Here is a 21,767-nt window from a genome sequence, read left to right on the forward strand (position 1 = left end):
TAAATTCACAAGCATTTTTTACTAAATGGTTTGAGTTTTGTTCAGACTTGCATACTACCGATGTGCAACTTCTTCCTGGATTTTGACCACACATCTCAAACTCTCCTTTACACTTGGTAGTTTTCAGTCATTCGGACTACATGGACGGCACTTGGGGGCTTTAACTATTCATGGCTGAAATCAAAGAGTTGTTTTAAGCGGTCTCGGTTTATTCACATCAGTTCGTAGGGACGTAGATGATCCCACTGCTGTTGGGATGCATTCACAGACTCATGGGAAAGGCAGCCGAGAGGCACAGGTCATGTCGATGCCTTGGGTTTGATTGGTCCAGCTGGAATGTCAGAAAAAGAAAAACATAGTGAGCAATGAAGCTCACCATGTCACGTGTGTGCTATCTATATTTAGTGACTTTTCAACATCAGTGATCGGTCAGAAAACTCCAATCGATGCACGTTTTCTAAAAACTGTGCTGGATCCATTATTTCCACTTGGCCAAGCAGGAATAAATGAATTCTGACATGAATCTCAGGTTTGTTTCAGTGAATCCTTTTGGATCCTGCTCTTCACAGACACACTAGCTCAACCCGTTTGTGGTCTTTTGTATATTTGTCGATGTAATTTTTTTTTTTCTTTTTTCTGCACACTCTACTTGTATGAGTCACTGATGCAAAACCAGTTAATTTTAGTGTCACTTCTGGCCAAAAGTTCTGCTTACTGGCTGTTCATGCAAAAAAAACACGAAGAGAAAACTGTGGCTTGTCACCTGTTGGTGCAACCCGCTGAAACAGTGAAGACTTTTCAAAGTGTGCATGTTTTTATTATTATTGCTTAAAAAGGGAAGTCTGAGCTAACTTTGAGAGGTTCAGATGTGTGCGTGTTCTTAACACTTGTGGATTTGGTCCTCTGCAGCACCACAAGGACTCTATCGACCCCCGTCAGAGGAGAGACTGTCTCCAGGCCAACAGCCCCCATCCCCGTGTGTCAAAGGCAGCCAGAGAGTGGTCACTTTGGCGCAGCACATCAGCGTAAGGCCCACGGTGAAGAACCGTAACCAGGAGATTAATTAAAAGCGTCACGTTAATGTCTTCCATGTTAATGTTTCTGTCCAGGAGGTGATAGTTAAAGACTACAGGGACAGCCAGCAGCAGCAACAGCAGCAGAGCTACCACGGCTCTCCGGTTCTGGACCTGACCCGTCCATCCAGTGCCTCCCAGGCCCCCCCCACGTCACAGGAGTCCGCTCAGGCGTCCCGCTACTCACAGGGCTTTAGTGGGGAATGTAACCGAGACAGGTAGGAAACGTGGGCCGGACTTTGACAATCTTTATTTTTCTTTAAAAACACGGCATCACATGTAGTAACCGTGTTGTTTGTAGATCTCCGCAGCAGCAGAAGTCGTCCCCCGTTTCCAATGACTGCATTGAGCCGGTGTCTCCTCCCGCATCCAGCTCTGAGCCCGACGTCCAGGGAGGGGCTTCCTACCCCAATGAGCAGGGGGAACAAGGGTAAGGGACATCCTTGACCAGGCTTGAATTTTCATTTAGGTCTGTTCAATTACACAGTTTTTGATCTGTGTGATTGAAATGAAGGTTGTCTTATTTTTTATATGTTAATAAAGGTTATTGAAATAGGGTTTGTTTGTTTTTTCTGCTCAAATAGTTTTGTTTTCAGACCAGTATAGGGCGAGTGTGTAAGACTTTTCAAAACAAACGGTTTTGAAAAGTCTCTTTTTTGTGTCCCTGCTATGTACAAACATTTGCAACATCTTTCAATATAAAGAAATTGTTGAAAACTCAAAAGGAGAAAACTGAGCAACTTTTTCTTTATCGCTTTTATCTGCTGAAAGTCTTATCTTTCTTAGGAAATTCTATTTGCTCTTAAATGGCTTCTTCTGTAGATCTGCTTTTCCCTGAATACATACTTCAACACATCACTGGTATAGAAAATTAGTCATTTTGAGGCTTCTTCAGTCAGAAGCACATTGCATATTTCATGCTGCCATAAAGCAAAAACAATAGATTTGCAGTATTTTGTGTAAAAGCACTTAGTATGGTGCCTTCACTAAACAGAAAAAAGATTTGATTTCTGAGCTTCCAGTCAGCCTTCAGGTCATCAGCAAAAAAAAACAAAACAGAGATGGGAATTAAACTAAGTGATTCTAAGTGTGTCTGAATTTCCTGCTGGTTTTCCACCGCCAGGCTCGGCTCCCGCTCTCCACCCAACACCTCCCAGCCTCCAGCTTTCTTCAGCAAGCTGACGGAGAACACGTCGGCTATCGTGAAGTCCAAGAAGCAGGAGATGATCAAGAAGAGGACGGGCGATGGCAACGATGCCGAATTCAGTGAGCCTCGCCTCAGCGTACGAATGAAACCCATTAAAAACCAGAACCAGTCGATCTTAACCGATTCCTCTGTGATTCCAGATGCCGGTCAGCCAGGAACGGAAATCTTTAATATGCCAGCCTCCACTACTGCAGGTACGCTGTGTAATAGGAAGACTGACTCACACTAAAGTGTTTTCAGACTCCGCTGTGTTCTGACGGAAATGAGGCGAGCTCGGTTTGGTTTTAGTTAAAAACTGCTTCTTCGCTTTAAAAACCCGCGTCTGCATTCCCGTCCAGGGCCTGTGAGTGTGCGCAGCCACCCGGCTCCAGAAGCATCTGGCAACTCCATCGGCCTGGAGGCCATAATCAGAAAGGCCTTGATGGGAAAGTACGATGAATCATCAGAGGAGCGCTCCCCGTCCAGCGCTGCTAACCCGACGGGTCCCGCCATGTCTGCAGACGGACGGGCTGACGACTCCTTCTCACAAGGTGCCACTCTTCACTTGTTTTATAGTGGACGCTTCGCGCGTTGGGCCGCTGTTTTTAAACCAGGGCTTCTGCAGGTTTCACTAACTCAAACATACGAATGATTAAGACCATTCTGAGTGGAATTTAAGACCTGCATCGCAAAACTTAACACTGACAGATGACGAAAATCAAGCTTGCTAGCTAGCAAGTGTATGTTAGCAGCTAGTTAGCAGTAGCCTCAACAGTCTTGAGTCACAATGAATGTTGTGAGTGCGACTCAAACTTTAGCCTGACAGAAAAGATCTGCAAGAAAAAAAAATTGTTTAAATCATCCTGTCAAAGCAAAGTTTAAGTCCTGTTATGAACATATTAAAGTCCAACTTAAGTTTTTTATAATGAATTCAAGACATTTTAATTAAATTTTAGATTCATGAAATTAAGACTTTTTATGACCTTTTAATGAAAAGCAGACATCCTGTTAACTCCATTTATATATACATATAATGTGGGGCGACCGGGTTTTGGTTTTTAGGAGCTGACATTTCTGTTAAAAATCCTTTTTTTTTGTTATTGATCTTTTTTGAGAATGTGAGATTATTTGGTTTTTATTAGCTGTAAGCCATAGCTATCATTAACAGATCTAAAGCCCTAAATTTATCAGTGTGTAATCAAAATGTAGAGTCAACAAATTTCACTTTTTAAATTGAACAATTTAAAATGTGTGACTTCTTGACTGAACCATTTATTCATCCTTTTCTGTGATGACATTAAACATTTCTTTAAATGTTTTATTTGGACAAGGGACTTTCATCCATGACCTAAATTATTCCTCGTGGAATAATTTAGTTTGAAGACGTCAAAGATCTTCTTAGAATTTATTACTTTAACTTTACCATTATTTTGGTATCTGTATTACACATTGGTAACTGGATATATATCATTTAATCAGCTTTGTAAGAAAAACAATCATGTAACTTAGCATATGTATTAAAATAGTTAAATGTTAACTCATCCAAAGAGCATCAGAGTTTCTCCTCCTCTGTTTGCAGGCGGCTCCAAGTCCTCAAAGAGCAGCGGGCGCTCTAACGGACGCAAGGCCAAGTCCCCGGGCCCGGGTCTGTCCGGCAGCGAGCGTCCCTCGTCCGTGTCGTCTGTCCACTCAGAGGGAGACTGCAACCGGCGGACGCCCCTCACCAACCGGGTGTGGGAGGACCGGCCTCTGTCTGCAGGTACAATGCACGCCGCTTCCAGATAGATGCATGAAATTAAGACTATTTATGACCTTTAACTGTTAATCTACATTCAGACTTGGAGGTTTTACTGACGCAATTATATCATATGGTTTTAATCAAAATGTTGTTGTTTTTTTCATTTTGGCCATTTTATTGGTTTTCCTTTATGTCTTCATACAAAAATCTGCTTTTAACATCTTCAACAGGCTTTTAAAAGTGACTAGCTTCAAACCATATAACTTTAATTTTCATATTTTTAGAAAAGGCTCACCTCACTAACACAAAACAGTTTTTTTTTTCCATTGGTAATAAATCTGAAAATATAAATTAATCCTATTTTACTTTTGTTAGCTTTTATAATAAAACATTTTAAGTAGTACATATTTAGAAAATCACTTTTGCGGCTCTGAGTGAGTTTTATTTTGCAGCAATAGGGACAAAAGTTTCTCTTTAAACGGGAAAAGTTGCTCAGTAGGTAGATACTGAGCTAAGAAGATGTTGGCTTTATTTTTCTTTTTTTTTACCTCTCTGAATTCACTTGAAAAGCCAATTTAAAAGGAAACTGCGGTGTATCTTGAGACATGTCTGTGAGAGAGAGAGTTTGATTTTCAGCAGGTAGCAGGAAGGCTGACCGGAGAACAGCAGCTTTACTCTCTTTTATCATTTTGAGCCTTTTGTTTTCCATTAAACTCAATGTAATTGAAAATGTTATCAGCCATTTTGAAAATCTTAAGTTAAAATGAATGGTTTACATTATATTCTGTAGAAAACCCACACAGACGGTAGTCTTAATTATGCTAGCCATGCTAATGGCAGCTTAAAACCTAAAGTTTAATTTGTCTTAAAAAATACAATTAAAATCCTGTTTTACAGAGGTACTCACATTGATGTCGCCTTCAAGCCATTTTTTAAAATGTATTTTGTCCCCTCTCACTCAGGTTCAACTCCGACCCCGTTTCCATACAGCCCGCTCATCATGCGTTTCCCCAGCGGGACAGTCTCAGCCCATTCCCCTTCGTCTGGCCAGCAGGGCGGCCTGGGGCCCGGACCCGGCCAGGGCCGCCCCTGGGAGGAGGAGCCCAAGCCTCTGCTTGTTTCTCAGTATGAAACCCTGTCCGACAGCGAGTGACCAGAAAACGCACTGCTTCACACACTCAGAGGACAGTCCTGCGCCTCGTCTCCCCCGCCCCCCTCCACCGCCGCTGTTCGCCGTGAAGCAGTCCTCCTCCCTGGACGACGAGGACGAATCTCTGTGGCTCTGTGTGTCCGTTCGCACTTACGTGTTATGCATTCACTCCAGTACTACTCTGAAGGACAAATCACTTCTTCTTCTTCATTATTTTTTTTACTACTATTCCTCACTGGCCTTATCAACACAGACGCATCGTGCGCTCGGCGTATGCCGCCGTTCCGTGCTCACGCCTCCGCACACGGCTGTAACGACGCCATGTTGGACCCGACTCTCAAAGCGGGGGAACCCTCTTGTTTTGTTCCTGGCGAGCTCCGTGTGCCGGCGGTCCGCTACCACTACAAGAACACAAGCAAAAAGGACACAGGAGGAGAAACAGCATCTTGGTTTCTTCTTTCTTTCTTTTTTTTCCCCCTCGCTTTTGGTCCTTTTTGTTTCTCTCTCTGGAACTGTCAGTCCAGTCCTGTGTTTCGTGAGCTGCGACTTTTTTAGTACATTTTTGGTGGTGAACTTTTTTTGATGGTGTCATTTGTCGTCTGTTATCTGCAAAGATGTATTGGGGCGGGGGTGTTGGGTTTGAGGCAGGTGGGGTGGGATCATATCAGAGGTTTACAGGGTAAACTAAGCGGTTCGTTGCTGATGTCATGAATCTGTGTGTGTTGGGGGAACTGGGAGGAGCTGCCAGATGGATGGCACTGAGGCAAGTGACACTTTCTTGCTGTTTTTTTGTTTTTGTTTTTATATTAACCATGTCTGTGTTTGTCAGAACAGTTCTTTGCATATAAAGCACTTAGTTGTCGAGGTGATCACGATGGCATTTTGTTTTTTTCTTTCTTTAAAGAGGCGGCGCAGAAGTCCCACTGCGGAGGCGTCTCGCTGCTTCTTGTTCCGCTCGCAGTAAGAAAAGAAAAACAAATCACGTCGGAGTGGAGAACGAGTTTAAAAGCTCTGAATTTGGAGTTTCCCTTTCATTAAAGAGGAGATTTTAGAAAAACAACAAAAAAACAAAGCCATCTTTCGGCTGGAGTCCCATCTCGGAGCTTTTACTGCCTCGTGGGGGGTGCGTGGATACATCTCCACATCCGGGCAGATTTTGTACAGTTAAGAGATATTCTTAGTGTTAAGTGCCATTTATTTTACAAATTCTAGTGCTGAAGTTCATTAAATGACGCACAAGTTTTCTTTTACTCCCCCCCCCCCTGCAGACTGCTTCGCAAGGGTTCAAACGGATTTTAATCAAACGTCCTGCTATCCTTTTTAATGTATTCGCTTTTTTTTTTTCTTTCTCCCCTTCATTTCCCCCCTCCCCACTGCCTTAGCTTTAATGGTTTTACTCAGTCATCTTGCACCGCTTACGTGGACCTCCATCTGAAGTTTTTCTTCACTTTTAACCTGTAAACTATTTTAAGTGTACTTCATTGCACCTCCCTTCTCTGTGCGCGTCGGAGGAAGCGGAGGGGAAGGCGGTTCTGCTAAATTAGTCTCACCTTTTCAAGGCAGTATTTCTGCGCGAGACGTTCAAGAAGATTCTCTGGCGTCTTTTTTCTTCTTTTGTTTGTTTTTTTAGCTCATCTCAGCGCAGACCTGACTGTTATAGGACCGCCTCCTCTTCCTCGCCTGTCCTCTCAGCTGTGCTTTAGCTCCTCCTACTGAGGCCAGTAGAGGCAGAAACACGTCGTCGCTCCCTCTCTCTGTGTGTGTGTGTGTGTGTTCTCATCGTTGCCACTGCTGAAACGTTGGAATGTGACGCTAAAACCAGACGAAGCCATATCCAGCTGTTCCCTAAAGCGATGACTAACGTGTTGTTTTTAAAAGTACACTGAAATGACTTTTTAACATGCATCCATATATATTGTTTATTCTTACTTTTTTTTCTTTTTTTTTCTCATTGCACACTTGTGTTTGCAGAATGAAATGAATCATTGAAAACATAAAAGGACGAAATCTTGGACTGTCCAATCGTAGGAGAAAGGGGGCGGGGGGATGATTGACAAACAGTACATTGTTCAACCATTTTGTGCATATTTTTTTTTTATTATAACCCACTGTATAATATCAAGGATTGTATATAGAATTGAAGAGATGTAAATATTTATGTGGCTTGCTTCAAGGGTGGTATTATGAAAAGAAATATTCACATGGTTAAATTCTACATGCCCACCAGCAAGCTTTGTGGATAGCAGTGTAAACATGAAAAACACAAAAAAAAGACACTGCCTTAATGTTTAAATAAAAAGCTTATTGCCAGTCATGGTGTCAGAGCTGCATTACCTGGATTTAGGCTCATTGTTCTCTTCTCACCTCTTGGTTTAGTTGAGTTTGGCTCAACGGGGAAGGTCTGGAGCAGGGGTCACCAACTCCAGTCCTCAAGGGCTACCGTCCTGCAACTTTTAGATTCACCTCTGCTCCAAAATGTCTGAATTCCCTCACCAGCATTCATTCCTCTCTGCAATAGGCTGGAAACGAGCAGTTTATTTGATCCAGGTGTGTTTGAGCAGAGATGCATCTAAAAGTTACAGGATGGTAGCCCTGGAGGACTGGAGTTGGTGACCCCTGGTCTGGAGTAATAACAGATAAGCGCCAGCAGGGGGCGGTGCAAGCAAATCTTTCAGTCAGATTATATTTGGAAAGCGAATTATTCTGCGGGATCCTCTTTTATTGAAGCAGATAAAACTCCTGAGCTCTTATAAGGAAACTGTTCATAAAGTGTGGAATTGATGATCCAACTGTATTCTAGTCCTGTTATAAATGTTGCAACATTTTGCATATTGAAAAAACATACATGGTAGGTTAAAATCTAACGCTGATCTTTAAGAAAAAAAAAAAGAAAGCATCACATGGCACCAAAATACACCACTTATGTCAGCTGGGTGCAGAAGAGCCTGAACAGTGAAGTTGAAACCAGATATTTACATACTCTGCATAAAAATACAACCTGTTTCCCCCCTCATTGATTGTCTGTCATTATATCAGACTAAACTTTAACTATTTTAGGTTGGTAAGAAATGCTAAAATATGTTTTTATTATTACTTTGAAGACGTATATTTAAAAAAGTTATCAGAGTTGCCTTTCAAACTTTAAGATTTGGGTCTCATTTCTTTGGGTGTTTCCACAAGATTGCTACATTAGCTTGCTTGATTTGTGAACCATTTCTTATGACGGAACCGGTACAACTGAGCCAAGCCTCATACACACCTTTTCAACTCAACATTATTTTGTGATAGGCACGGCAATTTTAAAGTGTAGTCTTTTTAAAGCAATTTTGCAACCAAGTTAGCTTTATCCCAACTGTCGCTGTCATTTCATTGCACCATTTTCTCCCACACCTTTGTATGCTAGCTGATGTCTTAAGATGTTGCCATTATGTCCACATAAAGTTGAGTGCTGATGCTGCCACTCAAAGTTCCTAGTTAAGATCAAATAAGGCCAGAAGAGCATCTGGTACATCAAAAATCAAGAAGGTGAACAAATGCTAAATATATACTTAAACCAAAACAACAAATAAAATTGTTATAATGTATTAAGTAGATTACCTATGTCATTCTTTAGGAAATTTGAACTGTTTTTGTTTTGTGAAACCAGAGAATCGTGCTTTCTGATCTTCCTCGCCACTCCACCAGGGGGCGCCTCAGTCCTGTTTAACTGGCACGATGATGTGAGCGTCTGTGGAGAGAGACCCGAGGCGCTGGTCCAAAACTCTGCGCCACTGCTCTGCTGCATGAGCTGCTGTTGTTTTAGTTGCAGTCTGATATTAATGCCTGTGCACTCAGTACCACTGGCACCTCGATATACAGACTCTGGGTCCACACTTCTGAAGTGTGGCGAACCCCACGATTGTGGAGAATCAACAAAATATTCCTTACAGCTAAAATATGTTACTATTCTGTATTAACTTGCTGAACTGACATAAGTTATTTATTTATTTGGGGTGAAACTGATAGGAGCTCATCAGTTTTTAGAACGTCTTGCTTAAAAGCTAAAAAAAAAAAACAAACCTCCACGTTTCAAAAACAAATACTCAAACAGCTGGAACCGTTTGGGAATCGGCTTGTTTTTTTTTATTATTCATTAAGGTTATACATCTTCTTAAATAATACCTCTCATTGGAACTGGAACAATGATTGACGTACAAAAATATAAAGAGAATTATGAAGTGCCTTGATGCCACATATACAATAGGACAATATTTTACAGTATCAAATGTTATGTCAAGTGTTAGACAAAAAAAAAGAGAAAATTATCACACATAAAACCACCAAGGTATTAAATATAAGATCTGTCGGCTTTCTTCCATCAGAACCAAACGTCTCACAGACCGTCAACTCAAGGCAAACTCAAACCTCCCAGGAACTTCTGGCTTGGTAGGAAAAAACAAAAACCTCAGCGAGAACTATTTCCCTTTTCTTACATATTCATTCTTTGCAAATATTTCTTCTTTCTCAGCTCTTTCTATCTACATACTGTTGTCCCTTCAGTGCCATCCGTCTCACTGCACTGCCTCAGCGTTACGTCCTGTTGGTCTGCCTCCACTCTGACCCGGAGGTTCCCTCAAACTAGGCATGGGCCAGGACGTTAAAATGTGGTGCTACCATGGCGACAGCACCCAGATTTATATGCTAATTTCCCAAATGATGACGTGTGAACACAAGTGATCTGTGCCAGTCCTTTGTTTCCACACCCAAGTTTCCAAGCAGCCAAACTTGTCTTTTTTTTTCTTTTCTTTTTGACCTTCTTTCAGGCAGCTGTGTGGCAGTGTGCAGCACCTTCTGGTAGCTACAGCACTTTCTCTGGCATCTCATGCCCACTTCAAATAATAATAATCCTACAAAAACAACAAAAAAGACAAACTCTAAACCTCACCAGAAAAGAGGAATACATATTTGTAATAAAACACCACGGGAAATTTGAGGTAAAGTCTGAATAGTTGTCCTATTCAGCAACCTGAAATATATATATATATTTGAGACGCACATAAGGAGCAGAGAAACCCCTAATTTCTTCACTAGGGAGATCTCATGTGGTTTCATGGCTCTGCTTTGGACACACTGGATGTGGAGACAAAAACTACGTACACACACTGGATCAGAAATGGCTCCACACCGATAATTTCATGGAATATAAAATAAGATTTGCAAGTAATATTAGTTTTAACATCCAATTAAGTTCTTTCTGGTTTCAAAAACCTCAACATTTATTTTGCACATTACATCAGGGAGTTTTTACATATATGTAAATGATTGTCTTGAATGTATTTAACTCTCTTGGTGCCTTTATTTAGCATACTCTCAGACTAGCTGGTCCTGAAGAACGAAGCTAACAGCAACATTGTCCCGACTGCGTTGGGTGGTTCTTCACGTGACGAGGCTCGTTGGAGGCGGTCCGTTACCAGTGATCTTCCTGTATGAAACATGTACTGAGCAGAGAACATGTTCAGGTCAGGGTAACTATACGGCACAAAAATAAAGCAGAGTCAAGATCGCTAAATTAGCGTTTAAGTTTAAATTTAGTGTTATTACTAAAGATGAGTCACGTTCCATTCAGATCTGTTTTCCACAGGAAGCTTATTGGTGTTGCACTTCCACCGACCGAACAGTCATTGATGTAAATAAGCGCCCGATTCAGACGTGACATGATTTAAATAGTTTATAAATGAGCTTTTGCATTGGCCACTATGATCTGTTGTTAAATTTGTTTTAAAATGGAAGAAATTAGCTTTGGTCTCAGCTCCTCTCAAACTAGCTGCTAGCCTCTGTGCCCAACTGTTCTGGATTCATACTAAATAAATTTGCTCCCTTGTCTTTAGTTTTTATTTCCTGTGTGAAATAAGCTCACCTTTCCTAAATGGCCCTTCCCTCCACTTTTCCCTTAAGTTCAGACAATGTAGTATTACAGCCACACAGTCCCAAGTAATTCTAGTTTCTACATTTTAATAAATAAAACTAAGTCAGCCTAATTTCTGTGACCACCGTTTTCATCGCAGCCCTTCAGCGCCAACAAGATATGATCCTGTCTGCCAAGTTCAAAATAGTAAGCTGAGTTGGTGATTATCTGGCGTGGGTTTCAGATCACCGTGTGCTCGGGTCCTCAGTTTCACCTCGGCTGACGAGAAGAGATGCTGCTCAGAGTCGCTTGTGGAGTTTTTGGTCTCCAGCGTATGGAGTTACTCAAAGGAAATAAACTATTTTTGGTCCACTTTTCAGACGCAGCACAGAAATTCCCCACCACTACGCCAGGTCCTCTGAGGGAACTGCGACATGTAGAAAACAAGTGCAATAGAGCCATATTCAGAACACTTTGCATCGGTATGACTGGGTAAAAATCCACAGTACGTGTCGATAATTTTTTTTCCCCTTTTCTCTATATACAGACACCAGGAATCTGAAAGTTACCGTCACCAAGGCTCCAGTCCCACCAGAAGGGGGAGCACGGGCCCTGAGCTTGTTAGCTCTCTTGTTAAATAAGACATTAGTCACTGCAGGGCAGCTGCAGAGCACCAACAGCCCTATTCAAGAAAATCAAAAATAGTCTGACTCCCAGATTAAGAGCGGGGGTTTAAAACTCCAGGCACTTCTCTTTCGGTGTGGATCTGTCCAAATTCCTTATCGTGAGAAAAACACACTATTTTTTTGTTGTTTTTTTTTTTAAAAAAAGGTAAAAGTTCAAATGAAGTATGAAGTCCCCTTGATGGCGCCATGTAGCCCTACAGGTCCTCTGTGTAGATGACGCAGGGGCTCGTGTCCTCGCTGGACTCCAGCTGCACCGTGGACACGAACCAGCGGCGGGCGCCCGTGGGGTTGTAGTTGAGGGTGGTGCGGTAAGTGTTCTTGGCGTGTTTTGGGTAGATGATGGTGGTGCTCTGGTAGCTGACGGGCTTCTGCCGCGGCTCCAGGTACACCTGCGTCTTGTAGCTTCTCCAAGTGCAGTTCTGCACCACCACCACCGTCTCGCTGAAGGAAGTGGGCATGGGAACCGGGGCGCACACCACCCGGTCTCGGTAGTGCTTGTCGGAGTCGTACTTGACCGCAGACGTGCACCTGAAAGGGAGAGGGGGGAGCGTTTAGGAACGTGTCGGCGGTTTGGTGAGCGAGAGAGAACCGACTGCATGATGACTGACTTGATTTCCTGCTCCGGTTTGGTGTTGACCTCGATGCTCTCTCCGTAGAACACCGGGTGCATGCGAGACTTCGGGTCTGTTCCTGCACAGTTCAGCAGGAGGTAGGGCAGCTGTGGGAAGTGGGAAAAAAAATAAAATATGACTCACTTTCTCACAGCTCCATGTAAGACCTGTTGAACTACTTTTTATGTAGAAATTCTTGTAAAAAAAAAAAAGAAAGAAGAAAAATGCAGCCTTTTTGATGGGTTTCAACAGAGTGAACTACCCAGGTTAACAACCCCGTTGACCCCACCCCCACTCCGCAAACACTCCCAGGGGAGAACTGTCATAGCACTCATCCAGCAAGTTTGCCCTTATTATAATTTCAAGCTAATATTTCTTCCTTTTAAACACCACAAAAAACTTTTATTCTGCCAGCAGGTGGCAGTAGCGTTAGCAGTCTCCAAACTGATCAAATTTTCTGTTATACTCCCACGTTTTAAAGACTTTCAATGAGGTCCCAGAGACAATTACTGGGTTACTCAAAGTACTGCCCATCCCAAACCTGTTTCTGGAAGGAAGCCCGGTACGTTGTTTTTAATATGCTTTTAAGAAAGGTGAATTCAGTTGGTTGTAAAATCTCTCCAGTTTTAAACTTGGAAGCAACTTCAAACTTGTGTTCACGATTCCTTTCTTTTAAATCAGCATGAGTTCTTTGGATTACATGATGTATTTACTGCATATCATCATTTTTCTTAAACATTGGCCTAAGTGATATCTCCCACCCCCCCCTCCCAAAATAAAATGACTTTCTTGCCTAAATTGTCTTCTGGCAAAAATGTACTTTGGCCATTATTTTAGTAAGGTGATTATATTCAGGGTGTTCGTTCATTGATTTGTGTTATTTTTCCAGTTTTCCTTTAATTGCACTTTAATGTTTAAAATAGCACATTTGAACCTCAAATTTAATCTCTAACATATATGCATTGGCATATGTGCTATTTTGAAAAGTACCAATCCATCCAGCACCAAGACTGGGACAAAAATCTTCATATCTGTCCCTGGATGGATTTGCAAACTTTGATCTGACTTTCTGTGAGACTAGAGCAATAACCTCTTCCTCTCTGCGTGACATTTCAGTCCATGTTTATATATTTGCTTAAACAAAACATTTAACTCAAGTGTTAAATGAGAGAGGCTCGCAGAGCATCATCATCTGGGCTCCCCCAGTTTGTTTGAAGGCATAGTAATCTTTTTTTTTCCTGTAAACTTCTGACTTTGAAGAAAGTAATTAAATAGTAAAAAAAAAAAGTTCCATCTCTCAATATTCTGATATAGCAAATTGTGATAATGTTGGTAATTTTACCTGACCTAAATCAGATAAAGTTTACTAATATCAGACAGAGAGAAAACAAAATGTTATGTTTCTTATTACAGTGTATGCAAATATCTGGATTCCTCCACAGATGTACATAGCATGACTTTAACTGTAATAATTATTGCCATATTTCATATTACCAGCAGAAGGAATAATCGATGCTTTTCTGTTTGAAACACAAGCGATTGGTGTTTGGTATTGATATTTCTTACCATCGTGAAACCCGGCCGTTATTACTGAAGGTAACACTTTGAGAATTTCAAACTAGCCTTTGCCTAATATAAAATTAGAGGAAAAAATGTCAAGAAAAGTAAGAGAGCGTGTCTGTGGTGCCGCTCGGAGCCCAGTGGAGTGAAGGAAACGGGTAATGAGGTGATAGAGAAGTGACACAGCAAAGATCAGCAGGGAAGGTCAACGCTAAAGTTTAAAACAACAACCGCACCAGCGGTGGAGACGCCGCGCGCTGCTCCGTCTCACTTTGCTCATTCGCTTGGAGATTATTTTTCTGTTTTCTTAACCTGGCCTTCCTTTAATGGCGGCTCTGGCTGCCTCTAATGATTTTAATGACAGACCAATCGGACGTCACTTCAAAAAAGTAGATCAAAATGACAGCCTTTACATAAATCTTATTAGCTGTAAATAGTTAAATACAATCAGAACTTAAGTTTGAGGTGGAGTAAAGTATTGAAGATGTCTTTATTGGATCACTGAGTCTTTAAACACACACACACACACACACAAAAAGCAGCAGACTGAAAAAAATGAGGAAGTTCCAGGGTTTTTTTTTTTTTCATTTCAGATTCAACAATCTGAGAACAGACACTCTTTTTAAGATTTATTTTCAATCCACTTGCTGCAAAGAAAGCAGGGAAGGCTTCTGTTAGAAGGGTTGTGTTTAACGTCAGTCAAACTGTCCACATGCAGCTCAGCGTGCGGCTTAACCTGTCACCCTCTCTGCTCCTAGTTACACCCAGTGGGGAACATTTGAAGAAACCACAAAATTACAATGTAAACTGTGAGGATTTCTCCAGAATTTCATGTAGGGCTAACAGGCAGACAGGAAACCAGATGAATGCTAGCTGCATCGCTACCGGACAGATAAAGGTAGCAGCAGATTTTATCAGACTGTGGTCAAGAACCAATTCCACAGATCCAAACATGTTCATATATTTTGAACCTCAAATTTAATCCTAACAGATATAAATTAGATTGTACTTTATTCTGATTTTGCTTTTGCTCCAGAGGTCAAAAATATTGGACCTTACTTCTTTGCAAAATAGCTCAAGCTCAGTCAGATTGGGAGGAAAGTGTCTGTGTGCATCGATTTCCATGTCTTTGCACAGACTCTCAGTTAAAGCTGCACAATATATTGTGAGTATCGCGGTATCAGTGTCTGCAATACGCACATCACAAAGGACTACTTGGAGTGCGATGCTATTTTTAATAGTTCTTAAGTATGACGCAGATGACATTGCTAAAAATGCTGAAGGTCACATAAAGTAGGCAGCAAAAATTAGAAAGAGACAAAAGCATAAAACAGGCGTGTTTCACACCTGATATCGCCATGGCAACAATATTTACCAATATTATCGCCTTTGCGATTTTTTTTTCCTGATGTCCTGCAGCCCTACTCTCTACTGGATTTAGGTCTGGGCTTTGACTGGACCAGAGGTGGGTGACATGGATTTTAGTGTGACATTTTGTGGTACTATTGTGATCATGATAAAGATTATGATAAAATCCTTTATTACTTGTTTTTTAAGTAACAGTTTGGCTGTTACTTAAGAAGAAATCAAAAATAACATTTACGATCATGATGTCTGTTTTAGTTTTCATCTTATTTACCATCAACAACTGAAATTTGTCAGGACGACAACAAATCAACAATTATTATGATAAATTCTTCACGGTAAATGACAAAATGTATAAAATCTTTTTCAGTCAGTTCTCCCACCTGAGCTTTACGTCTCTGCAGCTCCACCAGAGTCACCACTGACCTTTGGCCTGCTCTCCTGATGAAAGCGCTCCCTGCCCAGCTTGTCCCATCAGGTGAACGTTTTGCAGCTGTACCGTTCTCTTGCTCTTTTCGAGGTGATTGATCGAACACTGTTCCACACCAAAGCTGGGTACATTGTTTTATAACCTAACCCTGTCATAAATTTCTCCTCAGCTTTTCTGCCTGACCTGTCTGCTTTGTGACGCCATTTGAACCGTCAGAACAGCTCCATTTATGCTGAGATTAAATCACACAAAGGAGGAGCACCCTGTTTACTGCTGAGGAGACTCCTAAAGGCGACCGGCTACACTGGGTTTTATTTAGGGGTAGCACCGCAAAGGGAGGTGAATACTAATCTCAACAGAATACCTTAATCTTTGTGGTTGTAATTTGAAGTGGGAACACGAAGAGGTTAAAGGGGAAAATTTTGCGAGCTACCATAAGACTGCAGGCGAGGTCACAACAACAAATTTTGCTGGACGATAAATTGTCCTGGACGTTATTGCGATAAACGATAAATATTGTTTTGAGACGAGAAATTATATATTAATGCAAGAACACATTGTTAAAGATCAATAAACGTTAAATTCTAGTGAACATTGAAGACTTGAACTGGAAGACATTTTAAATATCCAAAATAAATAAACAAGATACAGAAACAACAAATAAAATTAATTATAAAGTCTCTGTAAACAAAATTGTCCTTCAAAAACAAGGGGCTAGTTGAGACCAAAGCATCAGACTGAAGACTTTTAACATCCAGTTTTTGGTAGAAGAAGAGAAAAGAGAACGAAACAGTAAATCATGGAAAAGGAAATTATTAACCTCGTTTCAATTTATTGTGCGATTAATCGGTGTATTGCTTATTGCGACAAGTAAGAGTCAAGTATTTCTCTGACATTGTCCCACATCGTAGGTACAAGTGCTCTGGTTGGTGGAGATCTGCCTCTCTGCAGCTCTCGGGTTACACACACAGGAGACCGTCACATGCCGTGGCCTGGCCGCGCATGCCGCCAGAAGAGACGAGCAAGAGCAGGCCAAGGGCGGCAGCGCTCCCTCTCTGAGCTGCAGTGCAGCTGCTGGACTCGCCGCCGAGGCCCGAATGAAGCGAGTCGACAGGCGGCTCGTTTTCTGCCGTGACCTGAACACACTGTACGGGTGTGTGCGATCGGCTTTCCCTTTGCTGCTGCCTGCGGCACGCACGATAACGAGCACGAGCAGAGGGGCCTTCCGGTGCGGCCGTTTCTCCGCAGAGATTTCTGGCAAAGCAAACACTGGTGAAAGGAGGGCAGTCACCTCTAAAGGCAGCGTGTCACCTCGACAAAAGCAGAAACCCCGCCTGGAAGCCCAGAAGAAATGGTCTGCAGCTGAGCAGTCCACAGTTCACACAATGCACAATGCACAATGCAGAGCCGGCCGCTGAGGGCGGAGCGGCGCCAAGCAAAACACAGATTTCCAGCTGCCGGCTGTTCTTTACGGCAAAAGCCTCTGACTTTACATCCTGTGTTTGCTCTGAATTTGATGGAAGTGCGTGAAACTATTTAGGAGCAGTAATGAAACTCGACGCGAGCTCAGGGCTCTCCTTCGGCCTGGAGCGAAACTCAGAGCAGTGCTGCTTCCACACCGTCTGGAAAAGGCTGCAGTCTGATTTCAGCAGTTTTTGGAGAAGAATGGAGAAGGGAAACAGGAATTTGGAAAATTGTTTGTATTTCCAGGTTTTGTTCCTGATCCTCCTCTCTAAATGTTCTCTCCTTCCTTCCTTTCTTGTGTCATTTGTTCTTTCTATGTGCCATTACTTCTTTCCTTCCCTGTGTTTTTCCTCCAACCTTTCTCCTACTTCCATGCTTTTCTTCTTCTTCCCTTAATTCTGTCCATCTTTGCATCATTCCTTCCTTGAGCCCTTCCATCCTTTGCTTCTATTGTTTTGTAAAGTTTTCCTTAGTTTTTCTTAGACATTCCTTTCTTCCTTCCTTCCTCCCTCAAACTTTGTCTTGCCTCCCTTCTTTCCTTCCTTCCTTCTTTTCCTATGCATCTTCCTTTTGTCTTTCCTTTTTCTTTCCTAACATGGGTCCTACAGCCTTCTCGTTCTGTGGTCTTCCTTCCTTCTTTCTTTTCTTCCTTCATTCCATCCTTGTGACTTTCCTTCCTGCCTTTCTCACTACCTTCCTTCCTCCCTGCCTACTATAGAAATATCTTCCATGAACTCATAGTGAACTTTATTATGTTTTATGCAAAATCAACATAACTGACTGAGAAGTCTAGAAATATCTGGAATCTCTGCAGTAAAAGGTGTTGATCTGGCTTAAAGTTGACCAGATCATCACACATCGTCTATGCATCTGAAGTTATGAACATCTTTTTGTGGAAAAACAGAAAGCTGTTTGGTATCTACACACCTTGAACGTCAGCCAGGTTAGTAAACAGATGGGCTGTCTGAACATTCATCTGTGTTTAGAAGCTGGGGGTCATCAAACACTTATGCAACAGGTTGCTGCTGCTCTGACAAACCCCCTGCACCCCAAAATAGAGCTGGTGGGGGAGGAAGGGGATTGTTCTTCTGCGGCATGTGAAAACAACACAAAAACACACCAGGAAATGTGTGTGTGTGTGTGTGTGTGTGTGTGTGTGTGTGTGTGTGTGTGTGTGTGTGTGTGTGTGTGTGTGTGCTCACAAAGGGAGCCAAGTCCAGTAGAGGCTGACATTTGGAAGAGCCGGACTGATCCGAGTTTCCAGAGGATTCAGAGTTTCCTCTCAGGCTCCAGCAGACGGACGCTCCGCTGCAGAAACTCTGCTTTTCTGTTGCCTCCTTCACACACTTCAGCCGTCACCTGGACCTGCGCAGGCATGTTCCGGGAGGCTTCGGGAACCGGGAGTGACCTGCATTAGACTTTCCCTCACCATCCGCCCCGAGGGGTGGCGTGTGACACACGGGTCACTGCGGGATGCCTCGTTAAAATTCATTCTCGTTCACTTTGGAAAACGAGAAAACGTTTGCAGTTGCCATTAATCAAATCCTGTCATTTCTATTTGGTGGGGGAGGCAGAGGGCTGGAGAGGGCGACCGTCCTCAGCTGAATAAGTGCTTCAACATGCACCGACTCTGTGGATAATTGATAGCAAACATCTCTGGGAGAATAACGTCGATTTGTGCACGTGAATGTCTGCTGGTGCAGAGAGCGTCAGCAACATTCAGAGGATTAGAAGTACAAACCAAATGCAGCGTCTTTTTGCTTTTCTGAAGCATTGCTGGCTGATCGCAGAGCCAAATGAGTAGAAGTTGTTTACTCCCAAATAAGGCGTGTCTGGAGCGTAATAATATCAGATGATTAGAGCATGTTTGGTAACTTTGATTTCGCTCATGAGATTCAAATGATTGCACTAATCAATAATATAATTTCCTCATAATGTTTCTGCATGGCATAAAGCTACAACATGACCCAAATTCCTGTTACTCACATAACAGAAACTCAACTTATTCTTGCAACAACTGGAAAATGATTATCATATCTTAACTAAAGAAACAATGTTTGACAGAAATTGTCAAAAAATTTTATAATATCGATACCAAGTCAGTATCGGTATTGGATTGATAATAGCGTGGTAACATCGATACTTTAGTTTCAGACTTTGCGGTTCAGTTTCTCAACACCACCTCAAAAAATATATATATTTTTTTAATTTTCTCTCAAAAGATCATTTATTTTCCACTTTGCTTATTGAGGAAAAGATGCACACAAATCTGTTCAGTTCAATTGTTTCTGTTTATCTTGTTCAAACATTACTAACATATTTTGTAGATGCCTGTAAGCTTTGTTCAAATTCTGTCCTCAGTTTCAACAAAATAATTCAAAGAGAAAACCACAAAAACACCTACATGTCAGAAGTCTGATGATATCTCAAACTTAAAAAGTATCAGTATCTGTATCGGTATCAGCAATACTGGCTCTGTTCTGGTATCCTTTCAAAACGAAAATATGCAGCACACCTCTACGACGTTGTGCTGCATGCATGCATGTTATTCATTTCTTTCACTTTTAGCTAAATTTCTCTGTAACAGACTTCTCTGAGCCAGCTGAGCAGCAACAGGTAGGGGAGGGGTTCTCTCAAATTCTCTGGTCTCTCGTTAAAAGAACCATAAACTTTAGGAAGGATATGATTAAAAATTGGAAGCTGTAATTTCCTGCAACTATTTTTTTTATTATTATTATTATTATTATTATTATTATTATTATTATTATTTTTATTTTTCTACTTAATGACGTCAAAGAGGACGAACAAATCATTTCTGGTTAAACGGATCAGTCAGAATAAGCCTGGAAATGTTAAAGGAGGTGCACGCTACTTCTCTGCAAACAGGTTGGGGAGGTCCAGATCTGTTTTACAAGCAATTAGCCTGTAGGAACAGGTTTCAACAGAAATCTCCTGAGGGGTTTGTGTACAGATGCAGGAGAGCACAAGGCCCACTGATTGCATCTGATTCATCAGAAAATCCCAAGCAAAAATCTCTAGTAATCACTGGTTAGTGTTAAACTCACTTTCAGTTAAGCTGGAGCTTTATGTTAGTCTGCTACGAAATAATAAAAGTAAAAAAAAAGCCATTGAAAGTCTCATCTGGAGGGGACACCTTGGAGGCCCCGGACCCCATGTCCCTGATGCCTCCTAATGAGGGGCCGGTGGCATCTCCACCGTGAGAGCCAGATCAGAGGTTTGCAACTGAGGAATTCAGAGAGAGAGAGAGAGAGAGAGAGAGAGCTTCCAGATGTGAGAGAGGGAACTGATTTGAACGTCTGTTTCTGCTCAAACGCTAAAATCCTCTCACATTTTCACTTTGTCCCCCGTCAGACCTGTCATTATCATGATTATCATGAAGTAAATCACAGTAAAATTGTATTTAGGTGTCTGTAAAATAATAATAAAAAAGTAATAATAACCAGCTCACAGATGAGACAGTAGAGTGGTTTCTTACCAGCTTGCCCTCTCTGCTCTCCTTTCTGTAACATCCATGATTGCTGTCGACGGGCGTCGCGCAGCCGCCGGAGCGCGACTCGATCAGAGCCGGAGACAGCGAGCAGAAGGGCGGACTGGGACTGGGGGGCAAGCCCGAGTCCGGACTGTCGAGCAGCCCTTCACGGTTCTTTCCTTTGAGGCTCTCATCCATCGCTTGTAAATGTAGGTGCCCCACCATTTCTGGGACAGCAGAGTTGGAAAAAGCCCCTAGACAAAGTCGACCTGCAGGTTTCTTCTTTTTCTTCTTCTTCTTTTATTGCGAAAATCTCCCCCAAACTGGCGCGCTGAGAAGAAATAATCCCTTTTAACTTCTGAATAAGGTTTCTGCATGAAGAAAGTGAGATTCAAACATCAGAGATTCAACCAGTTATTACACTGCATTTATTTCTCTTCAAATTATAGCGCCTACCTGCGCGTCGAGAATGCTCGAGTTTAATCCAGACAAATATTCCAAATTTTGGAAAATAAACCAGGAGACGCAATTTTAATGTCGCTTTTCTTCATTAAAAAAAAGAGAAACTCTCTAGAAGAAGAAAAAAATCCAAGCGTGAGTCTGGCATCGATCTGGATGAGCTCCTCTCCTTCGCTCCGCACTGATTTAGTGTTTCAGCGGACTGTGTGCTCTCAGGAGGAGAGCTCCCTCTTGATCAGCCTGCCCCTCTCTCTTTCTCTTTCTCTCTCTCTTTCTCTCTCTCTCGTACCTGGATCCAGTCCAGCCCCTCATGATCTGGATCAGTTCCACGCACCACCGACAGGGGCGAGCGCGTCTCCCGCTGTGCAGTTTGGAGGCTGTAAACAAATGAACCAGGTGGCTGTTGGTTAGCTACCACCTTTATAGTTATTAGCCTACATTTTTAATTTATGCAATATCTATCTATCTATCTATCTATCTATCTATCTATCTATCTATCTATCTATCTATCTATCTATCTATCTATCTATCTATCTATCTATCTATCTATCAGCTATGTATATCAGTAGATCTAGTCAGGCTGTTTGATTTCTTTTTTTCCATTTTTCTTAATTAAAAATAAACTTTGATAAACGTGTCAGCAAAAGACAAAATAAAAGATCTAACACAGA

The 21,767-nt window shown here is 42.0% G+C and overlaps 2 protein-coding genes and 1 long non-coding RNA gene across 4 annotated transcripts in view; 2 read left to right on the top strand and 1 right to left on the bottom strand.

Moving 5' to 3' along the window:
- Positions 1-7,457, top strand: part of ncor2 (nuclear receptor corepressor 2) — a 107,649-nt gene extending 100,192 nt beyond the window's left edge. For both annotated transcript variants that reach the window (XM_007567132.2, XM_007567131.2), the window contains 8 exons: positions 910-1,025; positions 1,110-1,291; positions 1,375-1,503; positions 2,197-2,339; positions 2,421-2,474; positions 2,619-2,810; positions 3,839-4,018; positions 4,960-7,457. In XM_007567132.2, coding sequence (XP_007567194.1) covers positions 910-1,025; positions 1,110-1,291; positions 1,375-1,503; positions 2,197-2,339; positions 2,421-2,474; positions 2,619-2,810; positions 3,839-4,018; positions 4,960-5,150 — 1,187 coding nt within the window. In that variant the 3' untranslated portion in view covers positions 5,151-7,457. The remainder of the gene's footprint in view (positions 1-909; positions 1,026-1,109; positions 1,292-1,374; positions 1,504-2,196; positions 2,340-2,420; positions 2,475-2,618; positions 2,811-3,838; positions 4,019-4,959) is intronic.
- A 1,784-nt stretch (positions 7,458-9,241) lies between these two features.
- Positions 9,242-21,320, bottom strand: rflna (refilin A). Its single transcript, XM_007567133.2, has 4 exons — positions 21,094-21,320; positions 20,644-21,008; positions 12,326-12,435; positions 9,242-12,245 (listed from the first exon to the last, which is right to left on the bottom strand). The coding sequence occupies exons 2-4, from the start codon at positions 20,860-20,862 to the stop codon at positions 11,912-11,914; spliced, it is 663 nt and encodes a 220-aa protein (XP_007567195.1). The 5' UTR covers positions 20,863-21,008; positions 21,094-21,320; the 3' UTR covers positions 9,242-11,911.
- LOC103148392 (uncharacterized) lies at positions 12,447-16,324 on the top strand. Its single transcript, XR_477350.2, has 2 exons — positions 12,447-15,773; positions 15,853-16,324. It is a non-coding gene; the product is annotated as an uncharacterized LOC103148392 (long non-coding RNA).
- Positions 21,321-21,767: the final 447 nt, after the last annotated feature.

This window comes from Poecilia formosa, unplaced genomic scaffold (assembly GCF_000485575.1).
Source record: "Poecilia formosa unplaced genomic scaffold, Poecilia_formosa-5.1.2 Scaffold204, whole genome shotgun sequence".
Lineage (NCBI taxonomy): Eukaryota > Metazoa > Chordata > Actinopteri > Cyprinodontiformes > Poeciliidae > Poecilia > Poecilia formosa.

Coding starts and splice junctions, on each gene's coding strand:
- rflna (XM_007567133.2), bottom strand. CDS start 20,862: ATGGTGGGGCACCTACATTTACAAGCGATGGATGAGAGCCTCAAAGGA. Junction 12,436..20,643: donor AGAGCAGAGAGGGCAAGCTG/GTAAGAAACCAC, acceptor CACTTCCCACAG/CTGCCCTACCTCCTGCTGAA. Junction 12,246..12,325: donor AAACCGGAGCAGGAAATCAA/GTCAGTCATCAT, acceptor TCTCCCTTTCAG/GTGCACGTCTGCGGTCAAGT.